At 37.9% G+C, this 26,662-nt stretch overlaps 1 protein-coding gene and 1 long non-coding RNA gene across 2 annotated transcripts in view; one reads left to right on the top strand and one right to left on the bottom strand.

Moving 5' to 3' along the window:
• TRPM1 (transient receptor potential cation channel subfamily M member 1) overlaps positions 1 to 22,532 on the top strand; it is a 126,334-nt gene extending 103,802 nt beyond the window's left edge. The window contains exons 19-31 of the mRNA XM_068696336.1: positions 869 to 1,009; positions 2,174 to 2,203; positions 4,725 to 5,014; positions 5,565 to 5,793; positions 7,336 to 7,458; positions 7,809 to 7,940; positions 9,084 to 9,212; positions 9,669 to 9,920; positions 10,539 to 10,713; positions 13,547 to 13,691; positions 15,843 to 16,042; positions 17,077 to 17,209; positions 18,881 to 22,532. Of these exons, the coding sequence (XP_068552437.1) occupies positions 869 to 1,009; positions 2,174 to 2,203; positions 4,725 to 5,014; positions 5,565 to 5,793; positions 7,336 to 7,458; positions 7,809 to 7,940; positions 9,084 to 9,212; positions 9,669 to 9,920; positions 10,539 to 10,713; positions 13,547 to 13,691; positions 15,843 to 16,042; positions 17,077 to 17,209; positions 18,881 to 20,156 (3,255 nt within the window). The 3' untranslated portion in view covers positions 20,157 to 22,532. The remainder of the gene's footprint in view (positions 1 to 868; positions 1,010 to 2,173; positions 2,204 to 4,724; positions 5,015 to 5,564; positions 5,794 to 7,335; positions 7,459 to 7,808; positions 7,941 to 9,083; positions 9,213 to 9,668; positions 9,921 to 10,538; positions 10,714 to 13,546; positions 13,692 to 15,842; positions 16,043 to 17,076; positions 17,210 to 18,880) is intronic.
• LOC137863307 (uncharacterized) lies at positions 10,676 to 21,481 on the bottom strand. Its single transcript, XR_011100858.1, has 4 exons — positions 21,397 to 21,481; positions 19,948 to 20,028; positions 15,849 to 15,995; positions 10,676 to 12,652 (listed from the first exon to the last, which is right to left on the bottom strand). It is a non-coding gene; the product is annotated as an uncharacterized lncRNA (long non-coding RNA).
• Positions 22,533 to 26,662: the final 4,130 nt, after the last annotated feature.

Below are 26,662 nucleotides of genomic sequence, written 5' to 3' on the forward strand. Positions count from 1 at the left end.
ACGCAGTACTGGCTTACTGTGTAATTTGTAGTGATCTGCTTCCTAGTTTACTTTATCTCATTCAGTGTTTGTCTTTCTGAGTGTCACTAATGCTCTTCTGCATTCTGCTTTCTGTCTGTCTCCTTCTCATTGCATTGTCGTGGCTCACTCATTCAGCGACAGTCTCGGGGATTCAGTTGGGTTAACATGGAGGTGATGTGTTTGCTTAGGTTATAGTCCTTTTATTGTAGCAGCTACTCAGTGGCGTTGTAGAAGCATTTGATGTTGTAGAATATAGCTTGAGCAACAAAGTTTTCAGCTTGTGGTTCTAGGAGAATTAATACAACTATACAGTTCTCAAGTGCGATGGTGGAAATTATAGTCTTTTTCTTTGATTCTGGGCTACATATTAATCTAAATCATTCTGCATTGTAGTCAACTCTGTAGATAATATTACTTCAAAATACAAGTTTCTATAAAATATAGTGTGTGCCTGATATTCACTATGAAAATAAGCGAGTCATGCTTTTATACTGGATTAATAATGATCAGTACAAAGTTATTTAAATTCACCAATTTAATTCTTGCAAACAACTTGTGCTTATATGGACACTGACAAGTTGTACAAGTAAATCACAAATGAAAATTTGTCCTCAACTATAAATACTGCCAGAAAAAAAAAATCTGGCCCCCAAAATTTTCATGATGTGAATTGGTTATCATCAATTTTGTGCAAATATTGAGAGATTGAGACCGGTGGCTATAAATATTACCACTGTACCAGTATAAACATGAAATGATATGTCTAGTTAGGCAATTTAATGTACATTATCTTTTCTTATCCCAAGTCCTTATTTTATTATTTTTTTATTTTGCTTGTTTTTGGTAGGGAAATCTTCCACCAGATTATCATATCAGCCTAATAGATATTGGTCTTGTACTTGAATATCTCATGGGTGGAGCTTATCGCTGCAACTATACTCGAAAAAGTTTTCGGACTCTTTATAATAATTTATTTGGACCAAAAAGGGTAAGAATGAGTTAATTCTGGATGTGGCCGTTGTGCTGATGGTAAAAATAGGTAGTACTTTGTTCCTTTATCATTGTGAAACATTGCACGTCCAATGCTAAAAAATGCTGTAAGACTGATGTTGAGACTCTGATAGTGAAGCTATGTAAGGATCCACGCTATGTAACACATCCACGTTAAAGGATAGGAAGGCCCGAAAAGTGGTAAATAAATTGACCTGAAGGTAAATTTCTTCCTATTTCAGTAGTTTACAATCCAAGGATTTCTATCTGTCCTGTCTGCATATGTACTTACTCCTACTTTAAGCTGTAGCTTGGCCTTTTAGCTTGAACTGTAAACTATATAAAATAAACTTTCATGTCTGTTTGCCAAGTAATTAAATGAGTCCTCTAAGGAACTGCTCTGAGCATAAATCTTGCCCTGCAGAAACCACTATAGTCTCTGTAAAGCATTTTGTAGTTGTGGATCAATTTTGAGAATATCAAGCACAGGCCTTGCTTTGTTAAAATTCTGTTCTGAGCAAGTAGAATAACTCTTTTTGTTAACTTATTTGTTTGTTTGGTTCAGGTTTGAAGATCAAGTGAAGCTTCCTAACGTAATTACAAAAGCAATTGCTTCAGATGGTCAGAAGGCCACTCATATCCCAAGTAAACTATACCATAGCCAAGATATAGTGTGTACATATGTATAGTGTAGTACTATCTGATTGAACTTACAAATAAGCCTTTTACAGAAAACGCAAAACTGAGATATTTCATAATACAACAGAGGGAATATTTTTGTGGGAAAATATGAGAGGTTTGAAGACCTGTTTTTCTTTTTACCGTTTGCTGTCAGTTCATTACCCTTTGTCTGCTTAGACTTTTTTTTTTTTTGTGAACATGAACATGTTCTGATTTTAATTCTCAAAGTAGTCAGTTATTGAATTATATTTAACTATTTTGTCTGAATCAAAAGATTTCACTTGGGTGCAGGATGGAAAACATTTTCTAACCCATCGCCTTCCTGCAAATACAATTAAGTGGGACATTAATTAATTGCGCCATTATTGATACAATTATTTAGAAGAGTAATTCTAACAAAAATGTGTTTTTCCTTGGTATTTTTTGGTCTTTGAATTTTGCCTCCTATCTAACTAATTTTCTTTTCTATTTTAATATTCAGCCGAAAGCTCTTAAACTACTAGGGATGGAGGTAAGTTGGATTTATTGTAAAATACTGGTTTTATCAGTGCATTTCTTGGTACAAATCTGCTCTTCCTCTTAGCTTTTTCACTATTATTGTGGCTTAAAGTAAATTGTAACTAGAGAGGATCTTGTGTTTTGCAAACAGCCTATGAAATACTTCTGACTTTTTCAAGGATAGGGTCTTGAGAGCTGCTTAAAGCTTTGCATGGTAATCCATGGGCAGTTTTCAGCATTGTTATGTAATAACACATTTCATGCTGGAATGTACTGTAGATTAAATCATTCAGATGTGAACACCGATGATGTTGAAGAGGAAGTGTAGTCCAACAGTGCTGCTTATAGTCAAATCTCTTTAAACCATGAAGTAACAATTAATGCAAAAATGAGGTTTTATCATAGACAAAACATTTAAGTGGAGTGAGAAGACAAGGTGTTATGGCATGTTAAGTGCTGTCTTCCACTACAAAAGATGCTTGTTACCATTGATGACACCATGCTTTGTAAATATGAGATGGAACTGAACCAGAATTTCAGTCCAAAACCTGCCTCAATTACCTGTCAGTCTGCAGAAATTTTGAGTTGATCAGGATCAAGTCTGGGATGATGCCTAAGTGCTCACTCTGTTCTGGAGGCAGTTGCTTTTGTTTCTGAAAAATATATTTATACACAGCAGGAGAGCATTTACCTAAAGAGGTTAAGGACATTTCTCTATGAAGTGTGCCTTTATTAGTGCTGTGATAGTCTTTGAACACTATATATGTACATTTTGCTAGTGTTAAATTTGATGTGAACTCTACCCACACACGAAAGCTTCTGTTTCCCCCAGCAGATAATCAGCTTTCTTCTCCACAAAGAAAAGTTCAAGTTGAATTTAATTTCTGTGCTCAACTTCGTATTTTCTGATGGATCAAAGCCAAAAGCTCAGCCACTCAGAGGTGCAGCCTTGTTTGATCAGTTTTGATCACATGTAGGTTACATAATGCTTCTCCAAATGTAAATTTTGATTTTTCCTCTATCTTCCAGTGGGAAGTGGTTTATGTGGCACAAACTGAAGCATGCTCTGCACTTGATAGTGGGTGTAGCTCACTCCTTTCTAAAAGAAAATGTTGAAATGAAAAATGATCTTTTCATTTACTGAAGTGGTCAGTAATTTTGATGCATCTCCAATTTTTATTTTCACTTCCAGTGTTAGCAGCTTTAAAACAAGAAGTTCAGGCTCCTTGGCACTTTCTTTCCTACCCAGGGTTTTGTTTTAATTTGCCTTTCAGAGTGTGAGGAGTACCTGATTTTTGTTCCTCCATCTGAGATTTTATGCTTTGTGCTTCAAAGATTCTCTACAATTTATTCACATGCAATTTATTCACTCAGTTAAGGACCCCTAAATTTTCTGTAGGAGACCAAGGTCACCACTTGCAGTTCTTAGAACCGCTGAAAGAAAAATGCATGCTTAATTGCTGAACTGAAGAAGGTTTTTTTGGAAACCTGGGGTGTAAGGCTGAACCCTGAATTTGGGTTTAAGTTTGTAATTGTCATAAAGAGGTGCTTTAGGCTGAGACTGCTTGTATGAACAGCAATTGATTCTGTAGGATGGTAACTGCTTTTACTTGCAATCCTATTCTGAGATTGGAATCAAAGCCTACAATGATGATAATCTCTGTCTACACCTATATATGCAATGTTCTTCCTCCATTATTTAAACCTTAATTTACCCAATCATGGCTTTTTTCCCTTCAGGATCCTGCTTCATTGTCAGTACTTCCCTTCAGTTACTTCCATGTTGGTTCCTGTAGTAATGGCCTATCCTCTCTATCCCTTTAAGAAACGGGATACTTAAACCTTCCGTTTGCCCAGCATACATAAGAGGAGATTGCTTATTCAAAGGTGAACACTCCCTTTAGTATCTTGCTGTTCTTAAGGACACTACCTGCCTGTCTTTTCTGTTTGCATGTTAACCACTCTCTCCACCTGTATGTCAACCTGCAGACTGCTTTGACACCTGTAAGATATGCAGCACTGTTCTTCCGGAATAGATACAGACGTAGCAAATAAACTTAGAGTGGAACGTTCACAGTGAAGTCAGGTTTGCTAAAGCTCCATTTACACTGCAGTAGAATGTATTAAATATTAATTAACTGCAAATCAACTGGTGCAATTACACATATGGTAGAGATCCACTTACAATGCAGTGTAAAGTGGTGGCTTCAGAACAACAGGATTCTACTGTACTTATCCAAAATGGTGACTTGTAGTTGAACATGCAAGAAATGGTTCTCTGAATAAAACATTAACCATGACTTGTAGTTAAGCATGCAAGAAATGGTTCTCTGAATAAAGCATTAACACGTGTGCTAGCCCAGTGCATGCTCTTTCACATGTTCTCCGTAGTTTTTTTTTTTTACCATTTGCTTTAGCAAAAAGAAAAAAAAAAAGTAATAATATCATATCCTCTCAATATGCGTCCTGTGCATGGTGCCGTTGTCAGATTAGCTGTTAAAGATTGATAGGAAGAATTTCTCTTTTCTTCCCAGGATGATGAGCCTCCCACAAAAGGGAAGAAGAAGAAGAAGAAAAAGGAGGAAGAGATCGATATTGATGTGGATGACCCAGAAGTCAGCCGCTTTCAGTATCCATTTCATGAACTTATGATATGGGCCGTGCTGATGAAACGGCAAAAGATGGCACTCTTCCTTTGGCAACGAGGAGAGGAAACCATGGCCAAGGCACTTGTTGCCTGTAAGCTCTACAAATCTATGGCCCATGAGTCTTCTGAGAGTGAACTAGTGGATGACATCTCTCAGGATCTGGACAACAACTCAAAGTTAGTAGACCTGGTGCAAAGTATGTGTCTATCTGATAGAGAGGGTTGTTGGACCTGCTGAAAGCTAGATTTTTAGTAGAGTACGATTCATTTCTAGACTGTAGGTTCATTGAGTATGACTTGGAGCCTAGTTATCAACAGTAAACAAGCCAAAATTTGTTCTCAGAGTCCAAAGGCAGCGCTAGCAAGGAGAAGACTTGCATTTTTTCTGATGGCGCACATTCTTTCTTCAGCTTCTTTCTCTGTAAAGCAGCTAGTTTTATTTCACAATGTTATTTTCAAGATATGATCGCATAAATTAAGGGCTATCTGATGATATAGGTAAACTTGTCTAAAGATGTTATTGGTATAAGCTTATAGCAATAGTCTGCAGACACTAAAAATTTGATGGGAATTTTTGTAGACTGTCCCAATTCAAGTTCAAGACTCGGTTGTTCTTATTTTTGTGCATGGGAAGATATAACCCCATATGAATAGAATGAAAATCCCAAATGCAAGCAAACACTGATTACTAAATCAAACTTCACTAGACATACCTTGTATCTTCCAGAGATTTTGGCCAACTGGCAGTTGAGCTCTTGGATCAGTCCTACAAACATGATGAGCAGATTGCCATGAAACTGCTGACCTATGAACTGAAAAATTGGAGTAATTCTACCTGCTTGAAATTGGCTGTGGCAGCTAAACACAGGGACTTCATTGCTCACACATGCAGTCAGATGCTCTTAACAGATATGTGGATGGGGCGACTACGTATGCGGAAAAACCCAGGTCTTAAGGTATTTCTGTTCTGCATTTACCTTCAAATATATGGTTGCAAATAATACTACATTACATGTAGTGTATACATAGAACAAATTAGCATGCTAATTAAAGATGGTTTCAGAACATACCTGTTCGGAATATCTTATTTTTTGTTTCTAAACTCAGGAAGTCTAAGGAGCATTATCCTGTGACAAAGGAAAATCACGTGACAATGACTTATAGAAGGCTTAATGTGATTGGAACCTGGGAGCAAAGTTGTGGCTTTCAATACATATTGAGATCTGTTCATTTAAAACATGAGTCCCAAATTAAAAATCAATTGGATAAAAGCAAAAAGGTCTCTAGGGGTCCACACAATGAAGACAGATAGAAAAGGAATCTTGGACAGATTCTTATTAGTGTTGCCAGAAGACACAGAGTCAAGATTGAAATCTGTGTAATTGTATTACACAATTGTATTACACATTGTATTGTGTGAAATCATGTGATCTTTATTCCTTTCTTCTACAATTTGATGCTTGTATCCCTTGTACTGATTTTTATATTTCCTGATTATTGGGTTTGGAAAAAACAAACAAACAAAAGCAGTGTGAAGAAGCTGCCACAAAGAGAAACATGAGTGAGCCAATCTTAAGGAAACAGAGCAGTGTTTGTGTTGTGCTTTTTTTTTTTTCCTGTGTTTTTAGATGAATATAATCTTTTCGTCATTATATAATGCAGATGCTGTCCTCCATGTGAAGGCCCATCATGATGATGTCGCCTTCATTCTTACCTCCTTATTTTCTTAATCCCCCCATGTCAAAGTGCCTTGCCCCCTTCCCAGGTCATGCTCCTGAGGTCACTCACACACATGTTGCACTCCCTCTGTCATTTTCAACTTCTTTCTGCTTTCCCCCATCTGCCACTTAAAGCCATTTAAAACCTTCAGGCCTGCATCTGCCTTTCAGATTTCATCATGGTGATTTCTAAATCTGTTCATTGATTTCCCTTCTTTCCTCCAAAGCACTAATCAACCTGCTAAAGTTCTAGTTTTGTTACCTGCATTCCTCTCTTCTTTTACTCTTTTTCTGTACTTTGGCAACTCATGCCTGTGTTGCTGTATCTCTGCATTCTCGTACAGTAACAGAATTCCCCAGGTACTGTCTGCAAAATTTCCTTTACCTTTCATATTTTCTTTTAACTACTAAAAACTAATTACAGTGGTTGAGTAAAGTAACTATAAAGTCCAATAAGAAATCTAACGCCCTCTTCCCACTGCCACCATGTCATTCCATGGAATTTCTCTGCTCCACTCTAATTCTGGAGCACAGTTGTTGTTTTTTTTTTTTTAAATGCTGTTTATTCATAGAGATGGAAAGATTTCCAGTTGTCATCCTTTCATAAAACAGCTTATTGAAAATATTTAAGTGCTACACATTTATTACTTTTGTAGGATAGCAGAGTATCTTGAATATTATGCAAAAGAAAAGATTTTTTTATGGGAATAGCCTTTTTTATGAAAACTATTAGTTTAAACAAGTATTGCAGTCTGAATTGAATTCTTTTTTGTTGTACAGGTTATAATGGGGATTCTCTTCCCTCCTACCATCCTTTTCCTAGAGTTTCGCAGTTACGATGATTATTCTTACCAGACATCAAGAGAAAATGAAGAAGGCAAAGAAAAAGAGGATGAAAATGTGGTCAGTACTGGAGCTTATCAGGAAGTTCTAACACTTCAAGAGTGCTCAGTATTCTAAGTTCTCTGTGCTGTAGGTCATTGAGGTTAAAATCGCAACTGCCTCTGTGAAGAATCAGTGAAGGGTTTTGGAAGTATATAGGCTGTATTCTCAGGGTGTGTAAATTGTAGAGATGTATAGATTTACTATAGCTGAGAGATTTTCTGTTTTAAGAAAAGACAACTGAGCTAAAGACTCCTCTGTTGCTTAGAGGAGGCGTTTTGAAGCTAACAGTTGGCTGGGATTATAAATGCGAAAAGCTACTATTTTTTATGTGTGTATCAGTGAAAACTGACAACATCATTTTTTTTCAGGATGCAAATGCAGATACAGGCTCCCGAAAAGGAGATGAAGAGAATGGAAATAAAAAACAAAACAGCCTTCCAATTGGAACAAAGATCTATGAGTTCTATAATGCACCTATTGTCAAATTTTGGTTCTACACAGTAAGTCATGGTGATTAAGCTGACAGTGATTGTTTTTCTCATGCCTATGAAACTTAAAGGATTGTCATGTAAAAATAGTAACTACATAATACATACATGATAGTGATTTTCATGGAATCTGATGAGTAAAGCACTCTTTTTATTCAGAGAAAAATGCTTAGACAGTGAAACAGAACAAGCAACTGTAGCTTATGCTGTCACCCTCTAAAGCTCCTACACGCTTTGAAGGAGGCTATGGCTAGCTAAACATATGCCAGACCATGCAAGCTGCATAGTCCAGTCACTCAGTCCATGCTAGACTGGATTCCCTTGCTTTTTAAAGCCCTCTGGATCGTGTTCTGCTTTGAAATGCACTTTAATACCAAACAAGAAATGCTGCAGTATGAGTGCTTGCCATTCACTGTGTCAAGTTAGGCTCAGGTGAGTGCAACCTCAAAAGAAGCACAGATCCCTAAGACTTAATGGATTCTTTTTTTACTTTTTAAATAATTAAAAACAATCTAAACTACAGCTATCTCATTTTCTCTTTAGTGCATCAAGAATAATCTAGTGCCAAACTCTACTTTAATAAAACAGAAAGAAATACTCATGCTGCTGCTCATGAATTTCATGTGTTCCCTGCATGAAGGATACTGGTTTCTTTTTTATTCTGAGTTAGGATGCTATAATATTATGTAGGTTTTTAGTTTCAGCAGGTCATCACACAGCACTATACTGATCTGATCTTTCTGCTGCCTGTAATAGTAATTTAAAAGGTTTCATACACTATGGTTTACAAAAGGTTTTCATTACATTATGGTTTCATAGTGTAAAGGAGTTACATTGTCGTAGATTAAAAAAGCCACAGGCACAAAGGGCCTGATTTAAAATGCTTTGCCATTGTCCTGCTTATTTCAACAAATGAGATAATTTAGCTGTGTGGATCATGTCCATCTGCTGGAGGCCCATGGCCTCTGCCACTGTGCGCAACAGCTGTAGTAGCAAGAGCATTGTAGCAAGCACACTTCCTTCACGAAATAAAAGCTTTTTCCTTGCACAAATAAGTCTTCAGCACCTGAATCTGTCACACACAGCCTCAAAATATGTGTTCATATGTGTTAATATGAATGTCACAAAAGTCCATAAAGGATATCCTTTTTGTAGATATCATACCTGGGTTACTTGATGCTATTTAATTATATCATCTTGGTGCGGATGGAACGGTGGCCGTCAGTCCAGGAATGGATTGTCATCTCCTACATTGTGACACTGGCTTTAGAGAAAGTAAGAGAGGTAAAGTCTGGTCATGCTATCACATAATCTTCAAAACGAAGCTCTTTTGTAGAGGTAATAATGGCATTGACTTATGCAGAATGTGAGAAGCCATGCATGAGAGAAGATTGTCTTATCCACAGAGTCCCAAAACACCAATCATTGGAGAGATTTTCATTTATGACCCATATCCTAAATCTTTCCCTTGCTGGGTAAATCTTCTAGTTTGAATGTTATTGATAAATTTCAACAACAGCAACAAAGGCTTAATTAAGCCAAAATAGAAAGAAAGATTAAAAGAAAATGTTGCAGCTAGGCACTTAAAATGTTGCTGCCTAAGAGAAATTGTGCTGCCAATGGGAGGGGGTCCCAACCATGTATTAAATGTGAAAAGGTTGTTCTTTTTTCATGACTGTTACTTCAGAAATGTAGCTTGGCATTTCTCCTAATTATGTCTTTGTTAATTTTTTATTTTAGATTCTGATGTCAGAGCCAGGAAAGCTGAGCCAAAAAGTGAAAGTTTGGCTCCAGGAATACTGGAATATTACTGACCTGGTGGCCATTTCAGTATTTATGATAGGAGCAATTCTTCGCCTACAGAACCAGCCTTACATGGGTTATGGAAGAGTGATTTACTGTGTAGATATAATTTTCTGGTACATTAGAGTACTAGATATCTTTGGTGTGAACAAGTATCTGGGACCTTACGTCATGATGATTGGAAAGATGGTTAGTAAGATACGTATTTCAGAACTTTGTAGGAAACAAAATTCAGTTCTGATTTTAAATAACAACCCTGAAGAAGTTTTTCTATCTGTGTAGGACTCTGAGTAAGGGCTGTGAAAAAAATTGCCTTGCAAATTTTGCACACACATGAGATTGAATACTCTTGCTAATAATTGCTTGATTCAAGAGGGAGATACTTTTTAAATTTGTTCAAAAAAATTCAGAAGATTGTTCCCTTTGCCTGCCTTCTGCCTCCCAAAGCCATAGCAATAACAGATTGATGATAAATAGGAATCATCCACAAAACCATCAGTTGTGGACAAATGATACAACAATGATTGTCATCTCTTTGCGACCACAGAAAAACTCTGTTGGAAGCACAGCATAGTAATGCCGTGATACATGATACAAAAGAGAATAGGGATAACAAACCTTTTACTGTTTTAAGTCTTTTTTTAAATATAAATTCAGACTTTTTCCTGTATTTTTATGTATGTTCATTCATGAGGAGTAGTTAAAGTCAAAGACTTGATCATTTTACTGCATGTTGGCAAACAGACATGCCGATGCCCCTGTACTAGCTTGTGATGATAAGAACCCCTATGTGTGGTCTCTCTGCAGATGATTGACATGCTCTACTTTGTGGTGATCATGCTTGTGGTTCTAATGAGTTTTGGAGTAGCCCGCCAAGCTATTCTGCATCCAGATGAAGAGCCTTCTTGGAGACTAGCTCGCAACATCTTCTATATGCCCTACTGGATGATCTATGGAGAGGTGTTCGCAGACCAGATAGACCGTAAGAGTAGAATTCATAGTAAGATTCTGTTTCCTGTTTATGAGGCAGATGATCAGATCCAAATTAATGTTGTTGTTTTTTATTTTTTTAATTTGGAATTAGAGTGGTTTTGTCTGTATGATTAATTATTCTTGTCTTGAGGGTTTTCTTGTGACAAACTCAGGAGACTAAGAACTTCCTGTTCCCCACCTGCATGTCTTGTCTCTCATTGTATGTCCCAATTCAGTTAACAGTGAGAGGGATATAGTCTGGAATACTCACCTGTCAGAGAGTATAACAGTATTAAATGTTCTGTTTACTTTCATGAATCAGCAGAGATCATTCTTAATCTTTTCTTTGAACCAATGTTTTACTAATAGACAATTCCAACAGAAGAAGAAAAAAATAAATACCTTTTACAGGAGACAAAAGTATACATGCCTTTTTATCTCCAGCTCACAGCACAAACAATGAGCTAATACATTTTTACTAATACTGATACATCTACTTTCTAGAAATCTTTCAGTTTCATAAATCACTCATGTTCTTTTCTACATCTTTGGAAAAAACAAAACAATAAAGGAAAGCTGCTTGATTGGCTTTAGGTGTGGAAATAGTATTTCTTACACAAAAGCTGCACAGATTAAAATAAAATCTGTCTTAGAGGAGATGGACACTGTCATGTTACTGATAGTTTTTTGTTAATATTCAAAATTTGTACAGATGGTTAAACATGGAGCTGGCTTCCTTTAGTATATATTAGAAGAGTTTGGCTGTCTTCTTTACTCCCCACCACTGCTGGGTTTACTCTTGCCTTTGTAAGATCTCTCCTGAGCCTTCTCCTCTCCAGGCTGAATAGTTCCAGTTCCCAGCCTTGCTTCATTTGTCAAGTGCTCCAGTCACCTTAAACATTTCTGTGGCCCTTTGCTGGATACTTTCCAGTACTGGGGAGCCTGGAACTTGACACACCAGTCCAGGTGTGCTTCCACCAGGGCTGAATAGAGGAGAACAACTAGCTTCCTCAACTTGCTGGTAACTCTTTTCCTAATGCAGCCCAGGAAGCTTCTCAGTCTAGTTCGCTCCATTTAGAAGATGCCCATGGGCAAGAAATCAGTGGTATTCAACAGCAACATATTCATTAACGATAGGAAAGACTGGCTGAGTTTCTTCCAAAAGTGTGATTTTTCTTATGCTCACCATTTAGGGGTTGGCGAGCGGGTATCTATACTGCCATTAAAATGGGCTTTAGTAATACTGTACTTTAATAACAGCAGTATTGTGGCTATTAATGGAAAGAGAGCTATTCAACAGAAACAGCTGGCAGACTCAAAGCCAGGGTGATTCTTAAAATAATAATAAAAAATCAGGAGGAAGTATTCCATAATAGCTGAAAGAATGATCTTGTGTGGTAACTTCGAGTTGTTTTGTGTTTGTGGTGACTGCCAGTTTTGTTAGTTGCCTGAAATATCTTGTAAGTTTACATGATCATCTGCCATCAGCATTTTGTGATTTATTTTAATATCATGGATTTGCTGCCTTGTGTAACATTTGGAGAACACAATGTGAAAAGGAAATGGCAGAATGCCGTGCAGTTTTAACTAAGACATTGTTTCTAACCATGTGTCTCCACTGTTACAACATTTAAGTTGCTTATCTTTTCTTGGTGACAAAACTGTATTTTCAATCATCTTTCTTGGTTTCTGTTTTCCTTATATTATTCTATTGTTTTCTTTCCTTCTCTCCCTGCCTCCTTTCTTATTTCGTTCCTTTGGAATGCCATTCAGTCTATGCCATGGAAATCAATCGTAAGTCTCTTTGGAGAGCTGCTGATGATCTAATTTAGCAGAATACGTTCATTAATCTTTTTCTTCACTAGATCCTAGGTATTCAGTAGATACCATAATTATAGGGCTTACCCAATATTCACATGTCAATTGTTTTTCTACTGAAACAGTTTCATCTGAAAAGAAGCAGAGGAAAAATATTTTAATATATGTTGCAGATCAGAAGTTTTGGCCAAGCTTTTGTAATTAATATCATGTTATAAATAATTACTTTTGATTACCTATATATTAGTGTTTCTTTAGCAGCACTTTCACTGATCCATGTAAATAATACTATGGTTCATTTGACTTCCCTTTTATACTTTCTTTGTGATAAACAGGAAAAAAGTAGGTCTGATCTTTGAAAAGCAAGCAAAATATGTTGGCATTAATCATAGATTAAATATCTATTTTCTTTCACAGTAAGTAAGAATAAACTGTTGTCAAATATTTGAAAGTATTTCTCAGGGGACATTGAATTTTTTTTTTCACTTTCAGAAAGCTTCAAAAAGCTGTTTTTGCCTAGTCACATAAATAAAAAGTGTAATGAACTTACTGTCAGACTTAGTATTCGTTAAGGGATTTCAGCTAAGGAACCTGTGGTTGATAAACACTCTACCTAATGGTTCCAAAAAAGAGTTTAGCCTTGCATTTGAAATTAGATAGGCTGCCCCTGCACTTAAAGACAGAACAAACTTGCTGCATTTACCCAAACTCTAAAAAAAAGCCCTTACTCCAGAGAGTCTACGTATTTTGTGAGGAAAAAATATCCATTTGGAAAGGAAGCTACGCTACACAGTAAACTTGAGGTCACTCCCATGTTCACTATTACAGGACATTTTTTTTTTGCATGGTGTAGTTAGAAGCAGACTTTGGAATAGAAATTATACATACTTTCTACTTTCTGCTGGAAATAAATTGGCAAAATTTATTTAGTTTGGTAAATTTTGTATGTGTGTCATTATTAAATAAATGTGAATTATTTTCTCAACTGTCAGGCAATTTAAATATCTTTCCTGTTTTTAATTCAGCTCCTTGTGGAGACAATCTTTACGATGAGGATGGTAAACGCCTCCCTCCATGCATACCAGGGGCCTGGCTCACTCCAGCTATTATGGCCTGTTACCTCTTGGTGGCAAATATCCTCCTGGTAAACCTGCTGATTGCTGTCTTCAAGTATGTAAATGATCATGTACTATCTTTACTTTCTTACTGCCAAGATAAAATTTCAGTGGGAGTCCATCAACTGATTTTGCAAGGGTTTGCATTTGCACTCAGAATCTATGAACATGACTGGCACATGTTCGGAATGGTTCATACACTAGGAAAGAGCACAGGACAGGTTACTGCAAATTTGCCAGCAACTGCAGTAGTGCGTATGCAAGTATCTGGCTATCATCAATCACTGCCTAATGGATAATGTCAGGCCTCAAGATTGCTTAGTAAAGATGAAAACTGAATCCATGAAACTTGCTACATGGAAGCCCATACAACCATTAGCAAACATGATTCTACCATAGTTCTGCAGAATGAAAATGCAAGCATCAAAAGCAGAAGGCATTTCTACTATCACTGCATCATCTGCCTTCTTTTTTCTTCTTGCTTTGCTTCTTGTAACTTAGGAACAAAAAGAAGAGAGGGTTTTGCAGAGTTCCTATACCACCCATGACTGCAGTGTATATTGCCTTGAACCAAGAGAAAGGATGGCTACACATTACCAAGATCTGTGACTACATGTGTGGCCAGTACAAGCAACATGCAACTGTGCAAATTCTTAATATTATTCCATAAATCCATAAAATCCATACTTAGAATTTGCAGGAGTAAAACTAAATGCGTTTCTACAGCCTGTGCTTTCTGCCAACAATTATGTTGCATGCTTTTCCTATCATCATCTAGGGATTAAAAAAAATAGGAACAATTGAAACATGTACTTGCTACTAACGTTTTCCCATAACACCAACTGAGAAAAGCAGGTGATTCCATTTGGATGTCCATAAATATGCAGTGTTGCAGGGCTTGCTGGTGTAGGTGATGGCTGTCACAATCACAAAAATAGTTAATTTTGTGCTCAGAAATCTACAGCTCACAAAGCCCGTCTTTCATTTGATGTATGTAGCTTAAAAGGTCATGAATTTTAAAGTGCTGAAATGCCAGTCACATTGCTAGGGGGAAGGGGAAGTATCTTACAATGGTAGCTATTATTGGCTGAAGAGACCAAGGAATCAGCAGTTTGGGAAGTAGGTCATGCTGTTAACTCCTGCCATCCTAGCATGGTTACAGGGGGGTGAGACCTAACTGGGGAATTCCTGCTATGCTAGAGAGACAGAATGAAGTCAGGTTGTCAATTACCAGTGTTAGTAATCTCATGTATTCTTAGCCAAAAGAAACTAGGAGCTATGTGTACTCAAGAATTCTCTGTTTTTGAAGAGATTTTTAAACTATTTTTGTGAAGGTAAATTTTCTAAAGAACAGAAAGAAAAGAATTGGATGAACACATAAAAAGAGGAAGCGTCAATATCATCCTCATAGATGTGAACTGTCCTCGTATATTTTAAAAAAGCTTGAAAAGCTTCATGTAAGACACAGAACATCCAAATCTTCTCTCTCGTAGTTGGCATTTTATAACCTTTAATGTTGTTGTCTCTGGATTGAACAGTGTCCACTTTCTACTCCTTCATATCCCCTGAATTACAAAACAGAATGTCTTTATAACGCACCCCATTTTGGTGTAGAAATGATGAAGCCGTAGCTTCCAAGAACAACATGCTTTAAAAGAATATGCACAGTGTTTTCAAATCAGAAGTCTGAATGAACAAAGTTTGAATTTAGAACATTTTGTGAAAACTTGAGAAGTGTTCTATGTAGGTCAAGCTGATTAGCATGTTAAAAGAAAACTGTGGTTCTTTGGGTTTAGCATACAAAATTCCTTTCATGGATTTAATACTTCGTATAATATCAAATACTGGAATGTGTTAATAGAATTAACACATTAATAAATAGAATTGTTAATAAAATTATGTAAGTTTATTTTCACTGACAGATAAAGCACTTTACAGTAGAAGCAAATAGCCTGTCTAAGATGATGACTATTTTGGGTAGTGCATAAGAGATACAGAGCACCTTCTGTTCTGCTACCTTCCAAAGGAGTAATAAAATCATGAGTTCAGGTTCATCATTAGTTCAGCAAGTTCAGTTGCATCAACTAAGAAGTGAACCAAGCAAGTCATGTGGTCTCATGTTGTTATTTATTTTTCACTGTTGTTCTTGCTTAATGATAAGTAAACTTAGGGGCATAATAGAAAATGTACCTATGTTCCCTTTCAGCAATACCTTCTTTGAGGTAAAATCAATATCCAACCAAGTCTGGAAGTTCCAGCGGTACCAGCTGATTATGACATTCCATGACAGACCTGTCCTCCCACCGCCGATGATTATCTTCAGCCACCTCTACATAATCATCAAGAGAGTCTGCTGTCGCTGCAAGAAGCGTGAAGGAGACCAGGATGAGCGTGACAGGGGACTGAGTATGCAAGGAATCTTCTCTAAATTTAGCTCTTTGCACCATATTAGCAGAAAGCAGTAGCTTTTCCAATGCTGAACTATTACTTTTGTTCACATTGACTGTCCAGTGTATTTGCAGAGGACAGCATGGAACAAAACTGATACGAAGTTAACAGCCGTTGAGTTCCTTGGGCTCTTGAGATTACGAGATGCTATGCTGGTAATGAATGCTTTCTTTAACATACTTCAGCATGCCTGGCATCCACTTAATCTGGTTTTACCAAGTTCTAGTAAAGTTCATACAATGGAAAGGGGAAATAGGAAACCAAGAGAAAGGGATTACAGTTTCAAATGTCATCTGTAGTGTCAGCTTCATGATTGTGAGCAATCTGTGTCCAAGAGCATACCCACTTTCTCCATGTTACATACCTGCTATTTCACAGGAGAACAGTGAGGATTCTTCTACTAACTCACTCTGCAATTATTAAGTAATTATCTTTTGCACAGTATGCTTTTGATTTAAAAGAAAGGAAATAAGGGCAGAAAAAAGAGTAAATGTAACAGTCACTACAGATAAAAAGAAACAAATCTGAATAAAGGATAAAATGTTCCCACGAACTTAATGTTTCCATTGGATTTTCCTACATGATTTTAAGTTTTTGAAGCTCTTATCCAAAGAATGTCTGGAAAACAATGTTATGTCACGTTACCTGTTGCCTTTAACTGTCATTCTTTATGGATGATACTTGAATTAAGGAACAATCAAACTGGCAGAGATTGCTCTAGTCTCAGCCTGTAAAATCTGTTGACTTTGTTTAACATGTAGCACTATTATTAGAAAGGGTAAAGGTCACTAAAGGGTAAAGGTCACTAAGAAAATTCAGCCTGTAGTGGATGGTTGTAGAAGCAGGTAATAGTCACAATGCGTTACGTTGCCTTCAGGGCTGTAGCCATCCTTGGTGAAGTGCTCATTCCCTGTTTACAAAATCATCTGTTCTTTTAGTAGAGGAAAAGTTGAAGGTGTTAAAAACACATTTCTTTCTTCTGTTTTATGCAGAGTTATTTCTGAATGATGAAGAGCTAAAAAAACTGTACGAGTTTGAAGAGCAGTGTGTAGAAGAATACTTCCAGGAAAAAGAGGATGAGCAGCAGTCATCTAATGATGAACGCATCAGAGTTACCTCTGAAAGGTACCTATTAAGAAAAGAAACCAAACCACTTACCTGGAACAATGTATTGCTTTTTGTGTCCTCATTATAACTGAAGTTTAGATAAAGTAGACTTACGATCTTGGAGAAACCCCTGCCATTCAGAAGCTGTTCTGAATCCTAGGTAAATGTCAATGCAGATGCATCTCTCACAAGAACAAGCTTTTTGTTGTTCTGATGGCGTGTCACTTAGGCTGCTGGTTTCGTTAGCTTCGTTGTAAGAACGTTTCTGTCCAAGGTGGTTTTTTCCCTCTTACCATCTGAAGATCACAGTTACACCTTAGATTCCACTTGAGAAAATCAGTACTTGTTAAACTTTTTAAGCTATGTTCCCTGACAGTGAGAACCTTCTCCTGCTTTCCTTTAGGTCCTCTTTAGGTACTGGAAGGCTGCGATGAGGTTTCCCTGGAGCTTTCTCTTCTCCAGGCTGAACACCCCCAGCTCTCTCAGCCTGTCTTCATAGGAGAGGAGTTCCAGCCCTTTGATCATCTTTGTGGTGTTCCTTTGGACTTGATCTAATACATTCATGTCTTTCTTGTGCTGGGGGCCCCAGAGCTGAATGCAGTACTCTGAATGGGGTCTCATGAGAGCAGAATTGAGAGGCAGAATCACCTCCCTCAACCAAGCTGTCCATGCTTCCTAAGTTGATCTCTGAGACGTTTAATTCCCTAATGGCTAAATATCTTTTTGTTGAAGGGAGGCAATTTATATCTTGCAATATTATTTGTGAAGTTTGAGAATAGAGAAGTAAATGAAATCTGCTACGTGTTATCAAGTCATTTCTGTTGCACTATTTCTCCATGGCAATTTGTCAAAATCCTAGGTATTGTACCAGAGAATAAAGCGTGGTTGCTAAGCCTCACTGATTCACTATGGTCTATAGTCACAAAGCAGATTTGTGTATTTCTCATGACTTCTTGCTCCAGATGCTTCATCATCTTTTGTGTGTAAGAGCAAAAGAATGTTAATTTCATTTCCACAGTTGATTTACTAGTATATGATCTCTAAGTCACATTCTAACACCTGGCTTTTTTATTAATTCTTCTGGAACCGTAATTTCCATTACTATATAAATGATAAAAGAAAATGGAAAAAAAAAAGTGTTTTGTTTTTTTTTATTGAAATTTTTTAATTGAGCTAGACAGTAATTCTACTCCCTTCTGCACTGATACGTAATTGAAAGGTATTTCAAGAAAGAAAGTAACCCCATAAACACTAGTGCACGTTCCCTCTTCCACAGCCACAAAACCAGTTTTACAACATGCCTTGATGCTGTTTTAAGTCATTCTGTGAACATGTTATTAGAAGGTATTTTTCATATAATTAATAGATGCATTCACAACTGAATATGAAGAGGGTGGCACACTCAAAGAGGAATATAATGGTAGTCTCTCCCAAAAGGGTTACAACTCTTGTACTCTCCTGGCATGTAAATAAGGGAAAATTCAAGTAGCCCTCTAATATGGTATAAGGAAAGCATGGATAAAAAGAAAATGAACAAGTACTATGCTACACACAGGAAAAAATAATGATGTATAATGATACATAGCACAAAATTCTGTCTTAGGAAAAAAACAGTATCTGGGGGCCTATAACAGGTTACTGCACTATCCCACCCTTTCTGTTTTATGCTTCCTCTTTTGTACCCAACAGAGTTGAAAACATGTCTATGAGGCTAGAAGAAGTGAATGAAAGAGAACATTTTATGAAAGCCTCTCTTCAAACGGTTGACCTTCGACTCTCTCAACTGGAAGAACTTTCTGGTCGGATGGTGAATGCTCTGGAGAAGCTGGCAGGTATTGACAAGTCTGAGCTGACATATACGCGTTCACGGGCTTCATCTGAGTGTGATGCCGCGTATCTCCTGAGGCAAAGCAGTGTCAACAGCTCTGATGGCTACAGCATGTATAGATACCATGTTGGTGGTGATGAGTTAACTTATGATGACAGTACCACTCCGATGTCACCAGCCATAGGATTGCGTAAAAAAGCCTATTCCATTGGTGCAAAAGAAGATGGAGCAGACCCAAGGATGCTGGTTCCAGAGAACCAGACCAGTCTCCATTACACCTCTAATGCTAATTCAGTCAACCCGTCAGATTACAGTAGATCTACATTAGAAATTGAACAAAACGTTTCCAGACCTCATTCTGGTTCGGGTATTTTGGAGGATGAAAACCAAGGGATTTTCAAGAATGATGAAACAGTTCCTCGAAGTATAAACCAGATGGATGTTATCAGCAGACAGTCGGTACCCAAACCAGATTTTCAGAACACTCAGTTAAAAGTAGAACGGACTAAGTTAGAAGCAACAATCTCTTATCCCTTAGACAAATCAAAAGCAATGCGCTATTTTCCTCCTGAAACATTCAGTGCTTGTCAAACCACTATGATGAAGTCAAGGAGCTTTATATTTGCAAAAGGCGGAAAGGTGGTTGGAGGAGTTAACAACTGGACCACTGAGTATAGTACCATCATGGATCAGGTGTGCCCTTCTACAATTGAGCAGTGGGCCACAGAATGGAAATACGAAGTTGAGCAGCAGCTTTCTCAAGAACATCCTCCAGAGTACCCTGGTTTTGTCTCTGAAGCAGAAAGGCACACAGAGCAGAAACAGTTACAGATGGACACGGATGATGGCAGTGATGTTGGTGAAGCAGGGATTAGTGCCTCTTACACGTCTGCACCTGCCACTGTCAAGGCTCAGAAGGAGAACTTACTATCAGTAAAGCCGGACAGGACTTCGGGGTTCCCATCAGTACGGTCCAAGAGTTTGCACAGCCATTCTCGGAAAGCCAAGTCTGTAAAGGACAAATTAAACAGACCAGGACATGCCAGTAGCGTAACTAACTTAGTGGTAGCATTTGGCAGTGCAACGGAAGAACAGAAAGCTAGGCAAGAAAATGCATCCACAGAAACTGAGTGTTGAAATGGTTTATGGCCCCTGTTTCATTGACAGTCAAGAAAGGAGTATGGCTAATTGAACAAATTATGGATTTTTTAATGAATTTTTACAGAAGAATTTTGCATATGTTTGTTTCTTTTCATTTTAGACTTGCTTGGTATATGTTCTGTTCTTAAATAAGTGCACTGGGTCAGGTGAAGGGGAGATACGTACTCTCTCAGGGGCAGATGTAAAGGTAGGCACAGTCCACAGATGCTGACAGCTTAGATCTTCCTTTTTTCCATTTCTACTTCCCTCATAAGCTTATTTTCTGATAAACTTTTTATAAAAGCTCTTGAAAGGACAATACAATCATGAAATAATGTAGAAAATATTTTTTCTTCTTTATCAGAAGACTTCTTAAATTGCACAAATTTTTAACCAGACTTAGTTTTTATCCTGATTTATGCAGCTGGTTTCTTTCTGGCCATTATGTTTTCCAGATCAAAACAAAATTGTTGACTGCATGGAAATATTATGCAGTTCCCTTTCACTTCTGATTTCTTGCATGCTTCTTAGCAACTCTTTCAGAAAGGCAAAACATAGCAGTTTCTATCCAATAAAATAGAGCTGAATGGAAAAATACAGTTGTGTTTTGAAAAACCTGACCTGGAAAGCTATGTGTAAACATATTCTTGACCCATCTTTGAACTTCAGTTGCCATGGTCTGCTTTCAGGATCATATCTGTCCCTGCCCCAAAGCATGCTGGCAGCCTTAAACCGTTGAAAAACAGTGATTGTTTTGAAATGTTTTGGAAGATTTTAAGTATAAAAACTGTAGGGAGATTTTAATAATGTGAATCCAAGATCTGCATTGGTGTTTTGTATAAGCAGGGATTACAATGGAATCCCATGTAGAGAAAAAAAGTGACTTTGTTAAAATGCCTGCACTGGATAAAAAAACAGGAAAGGTAGTCTGATTAGGTGAGATCAAAATGTAGCCAATCTATGTTGGAAGCAAATCTACTGTGACAAATTAGTATTTAATTTTGCAAATTCAATATGAAAGTGCATGAAGAACAAGAGGTCCTAGGGGTCAGTCTAAACAAAAAATAAATTCTACAGATGAGAAGAGAAATTCCATATATTTTCTTGAGTCAATTTCAAAAAGAAAGTTCGAAGGAAATAACTCTCTCTGCAGAGCGTTTTCTATCCCTCAACAACCAAGAGTGGAAATCCACATCTGTAGTTACAGTTTCAACAGTACGTTGAAAAACCTACTTACTAGGTTTTGATAGTTTTCTTCATAATAACATGATTTTTTATTTGCCTCATTCTTCTCTGTTACCTTTTAGGAATTTCATTTTCCCAAATACTCAGCACCTCTTTCTTCAGGGGAGGCATGCCGTTGAACAGACAGGAAAGAAAATGAGTTAAGGTTATGCTACTTGTTCACAGAATACTAGTCCAAAATTTATGCTTAATTCATTAACAGTTAGTACTTACTCATAGGCTATTTTGAAAAAACAGAATTTCTTTTTGTCCCCCACCATCAGCTCCTCGGTATGTACGTCTCTGTCTGTTTTTTGGTAATGCTTTTCTGTTTTGAAACACAGAGATAGATGGAAGACTTTAGAATGCATTGATGGTATCATTTTTTATTATTTGTATTATATTTTCACACTCCACAATTACACTGTGAAGTATTGTTACCATACTGCATGATCATGGTAACTGCATAGATATTTCTGAAGGTTCAGTCATCATTTACTATAGCTTTTTGCCAGCTTGGTCTTATGAGCATGTTTACTGGTTTCACTGTTGCAGAACAGTGTTGACATTTTGCTTTTCATGAGGGCTTCTTTTTTATCCAACTTTAGGGAACATGACATTCTGTAAAAACAGAATGACATTTGAAATTGTTTCACTTCCTTGTTTACTTCTGTGTTACCTTTCTATGCAACTACACAGCCATTTTGTATGCGTGGTTCAAGTATCCTGCAATTTGCCAATGCCTTTTATTGTTTGCCTGCACACTCACCGGGAACTGATTCATCATCAAACAAAGGGATGCAGCTTTTCAGCACTTTGCTAACCAAGCAGTATGCATTGTGGAACACAGTACAGTGTGTTGCATGTCTCTTGTTACATTGTGTTTATAAAATCTGAGTTAAACCATGCTGTGCTTAACCAGTCTATTTTTTAGCATTTGCATTACAAAGTTACTAGGTGACATGTAGTTTTCAAACAAAAACATTTTACCTTTGTATTTATTTTCTTACTTTGTGTAAATCATTTATAAAGAAATCTTATGAAAAAGATGTGAAATGAATTCAGTATACCAAAGTGGCCACGATAAGGATATCAGTTCTTTATACTAGATTCGGAACATACTAAATAGAATAATGAGCAACATGTCTGCATGCCTGCCTGCCTTCTTTCTTGAGTACTGGGTGAAAGGATGAAAGTGCAGAACTGGTATTTCTGAAGATACATGCTTAATGTTGCCTTTTAAGAAGATGCATCCCTCCCGTTACTAAGGATGTGACGACTCCACAGCAGTGTCATAGTGAATTCTACTTACTGTTTTTTTTATTCTGTACTTGACCTGTACTGAACCAGGTCAAGTCCTAAAGAGTGTGTAGTCTAAGGCTGTGTCATATGCAGAGGTATTACACTGAGGTAATTGGGGTGAATTCACCTTCTAGTATCTTGCAATACAGACATTTCCCTCTTCCCTCAAGGCAAGTATTTCAAACATGGTGACCAATTGTTACATTAATGTAAGCAGGTTCTTAACTATACCGGCTGAGTCCAATTCCTCCATTTTACATTGCATCATTCTGGGACTAGCCTGACTTTGCTCTTGGAAGCCCTATTCTGTTGCACCAATGCATCACCATTTCCATTTGAAATTTTGGATTTAGATACCTGGGAACCAAGAAAATCAAATGCCCATAATATTAAGTAGTGAATTCAAATAATCAATGAATCCTTCCAGGCATGGTCTCTCCATACTGCTTCTTTGGACCCTTTTCTAGGTTCTGGGCTTGACTATCATATTTGGCAAGATGTATATCTATCTGTCTTTCTAAATAAAAATTAAAAGAATTACAAGGATCTGCAAAGCCTTGTCAGAAAACAAGGAAAGCAAGGAGAGCACATGACCAAGGATGTCAACAGGACTAGATCCGCATGATCCCCGGGACTGCGCTGCACTGGGTACTCTGGACAGTTAATCCACTGACACAAAGCCAGTTTGCTGCTGAGCACTTGTCATGGGAGAAATGAGTTTTCAGAGGGAACAGCAGCACTTGGACACATTGCAGGGGTCTCACCTGCTAACATCGTTGTCAGCTTATTACTTCTGTACCACTGGTCACTCTGGTTGGACTCATGTTACACTCAAAAAGTTGTTACAAGCAAAAAGGAGATTTACCTTATATAAAAAGTAATGAATCTATTGTTAGCGTAACAGAAGTACTAGCAGTCTAATATATGAATTATTATTAGTCTAGATGTAATTATTACTGAGGAGGAGAGATAAAAAGAGGAGAGACGAGAGGAGAGAAAAGAATACTACTATACTACTACAGGGAAAAAACAAGGTAAAATTTATATGTACGGACTTCTAGTATCCACCCCTTTTTCTCAGGTGTTATGCTCACAATTGCACTGATCCTCTGGGTCAGTGGCTTCAGGCTGCAGTGAGGGCAGGGAGGGAGGAAACATTGCCAGGTGTCAGGATCCCAGGTCCTTTGCTAGGATGAGCATGATGTTGATGGTGTCTTTTTCTTTACTGTTTGCTTTCTTGGAGACATTTTTATGTTTGCTAAAAAACTTAACATCTCCATTTTTCTTCGCTGGCCTACTACTCTGTATTACACCCGAGTTTTCTAGTCACTGTAAGAATTGCTTTCTCAGATAAACAAACAAGCCAAGGCACAGCTCTGGGCAGGTTGAGACAAGTTCAGACAAAGCAGTCCTGACAAGCCTCAGTCCTGAGGCCTTGCAAAGTCAGCATAAAGCCTGTGGCCTGTTACTAGTAGTGACAATACTTCCTAGAAACTGGGCTGCCAGACAACTCTAGTCCAGGAGGTGCTTTCCTCTCCCTACAGGTATTGCAGATAAATGTTTCACTGAATGAAGTGGTCACCTCAGCTGGTTATTTCAGCCTGTTGTGGATTTTGATAAACCAATGGGATCAAGCATCAAACAGAAAAGCAAAACAGGTATAAGGACCAGGTGGGCTGCCTGGGCTATTTAATGCCCGTTTCATCTGGTGCCAGGGACAGAGCGGTTAGGCAGTCAAAAACCAGTAGGCAGCAGCACTTTGCATTGCAGGCTGACGAAACACAGACCTTAGGAGAAATGAGACACAAACTACAAATTCTCTTAAAACTGCAGTCTTCTTTGGCTTCTTTCAACTTTTTGAGCCTAATGAGGAGAAATTTGATATGGTGAAGTGGTACTTTATGGTTGATGCCCTGTATCTTGACAATGGATGTAAGGTAAGTCTTCAAAACAGGCTTTAAATAAAGTCATATTTGCAGTTCTTCAGCCAAAATAATTAATCGTCCATATCCACCATTTGCTTGGTGTGAAATTTAATGAAAAAGGAATTGCATAATTTTGTCTGCCTGCTCCGCTCCTCATTTGTCTCTACAATATGAAAACCCCTCTGAAACTGCAGTGCATCATCCTGCATGATTCGAGATGCCAGCATCTCCCTTCTCTAGCACTAACTGGATGGACATGCTATTATCTGATCAGACCAGCAGACTTCAAAAATGACCATGGAGAAAAGGCTGGCTTCTAGTTTGGAAGCACTGGTAATCTGAGAGTCATGATCACATTACCTATGTAAAATAGCACAAGCCGAGGTAGAACATTGTAGCAAAGAATAGCTCCAAATAACTCTAGGCAAGTAATACCTATGTAATGATTAACAAGGAAAGTACCTTTATGTAACGGAGCAAAATTCAGCATCATTAAATTCCCACACTAAGAATACTATCCCTATTTGCATACGTGCCTTTAGAAGGAGATGCTTTTTTTTCTTTTTTTCTTCCCCCTGGGGTACTTCAAGAATCTAAAACCTTCATGGTTTTTATGTATTTTGCATATCTTAGCCAAGACCATCAACGTGGCTGTTTTGTGTAAATAATCACATTTATATTCTTCTGCTGGATCTTTGTCAATGATACTGAGGAAAGAGATTTTATTTCAGCTGCTTAAAAAAAAAGTAAATTAAGGTGTAATGATGATCTTCCACAAGAGTTAATACAGCCCTGTAGGGCTGGCTTCTTCACAAGCTCCCAGCAGAAGTCCCACACTTCTACATGCAAACTATGGCAGCTTGGGTATGCAAACTGTTGAGTGCACAGGTCCAGGTTGAAGTAACAAACCATAATGTGTTCAATGAAAAATAGACTAAACTTTGATCAGTGAATCCCTGACTTAGCAGACTTGCCACATACTTGCTGTAGCTCTGACCATGTAGCTAAGCTGTGAAATCACACAACACACATCTTTGTGTCCTAGAGTTCAAACCCATAATTGAAACATTCTTCATAAAGCTATGAAAACACACAAGCTGCCATAGAAATACAGGCCTGGAAGAGAGAGATCATTAACAGTAAAGTGAGTTCAGCAGTGACGATAGCATCAGTGGCAGCTGGTAGTCTAACCTGTTCTTGAATGTGTCTAATGAAAGCCATTCTCTAATCTGCTGAGATCAAAAGGGATCATTATGAAAATCTGTTCCGATTTAACCCTAGACCTCCAGCACTGCACAAGCCAAAGTACTTCCCCAACCACAGAGCTGTCTTGTGAGGCTCCACCAGAATTTGAAGGAAGGTACCTAATCTGACGTGCTGGTAATACAGCAGGTTATGCACCATAGCCAGAGGTAAGCAGATAAGTATCTCGCTGTTACAAACAGCTTACACTGTATGAGATAAGAAGCCTCAGGAAACTGCCACTCAGCATGTGGGGTCTGATACCACCAGGAGAGCTGGCCAGACAGGTCTAAAAGGGCCAGAATGCTGGACGAGTGTAAGGGTACAGTCAGTCTAGCCCACGGGAGAGATCTGTGGATATCTTAATGTTTAAGCAGTGAAAATATCTGCACTGAGTCAGAAACAACTTAAAAAAAAAAATAATGATACAAGAATAAAGAAGGGCTGTTGTTTCCTTTTAGTTATGCTGGCTTCCCACTTTTCTTTCAGGGTTGTTTATATAAAACAAAGGCGTTTTCAGAAACCACTGGCTTAGTAGAACTGCTTGAAAATAGCGAGCAAGTGAGTCAAGCTGGGGTGGTTGGAGATGGGCAGGCACTTTAATGCATTGCCAAACAGCAGGATTCAGGGGTCTTCCCTCCTGTTGTGCTTGCCCTGCCCTCCCTGACCACTTCATCTGCCTGCTTTTCCCTGCCAGCCCAGCCTGCCCTACCTGCTCTGCCTGTCTGCCCTGCTTGGCTCTGCCTGCCTTGCCCTGTCCTGCCAGCTTCTATTGCGCTGCAAGTTGTGACATAATTAAGTTGCTCCTCT

This window comes from Anas acuta, chromosome 12 (genome assembly GCF_963932015.1).
Source record: "Anas acuta chromosome 12, bAnaAcu1.1, whole genome shotgun sequence".
Taxonomy (NCBI): domain Eukaryota; kingdom Metazoa; phylum Chordata; class Aves; order Anseriformes; family Anatidae; genus Anas; species Anas acuta.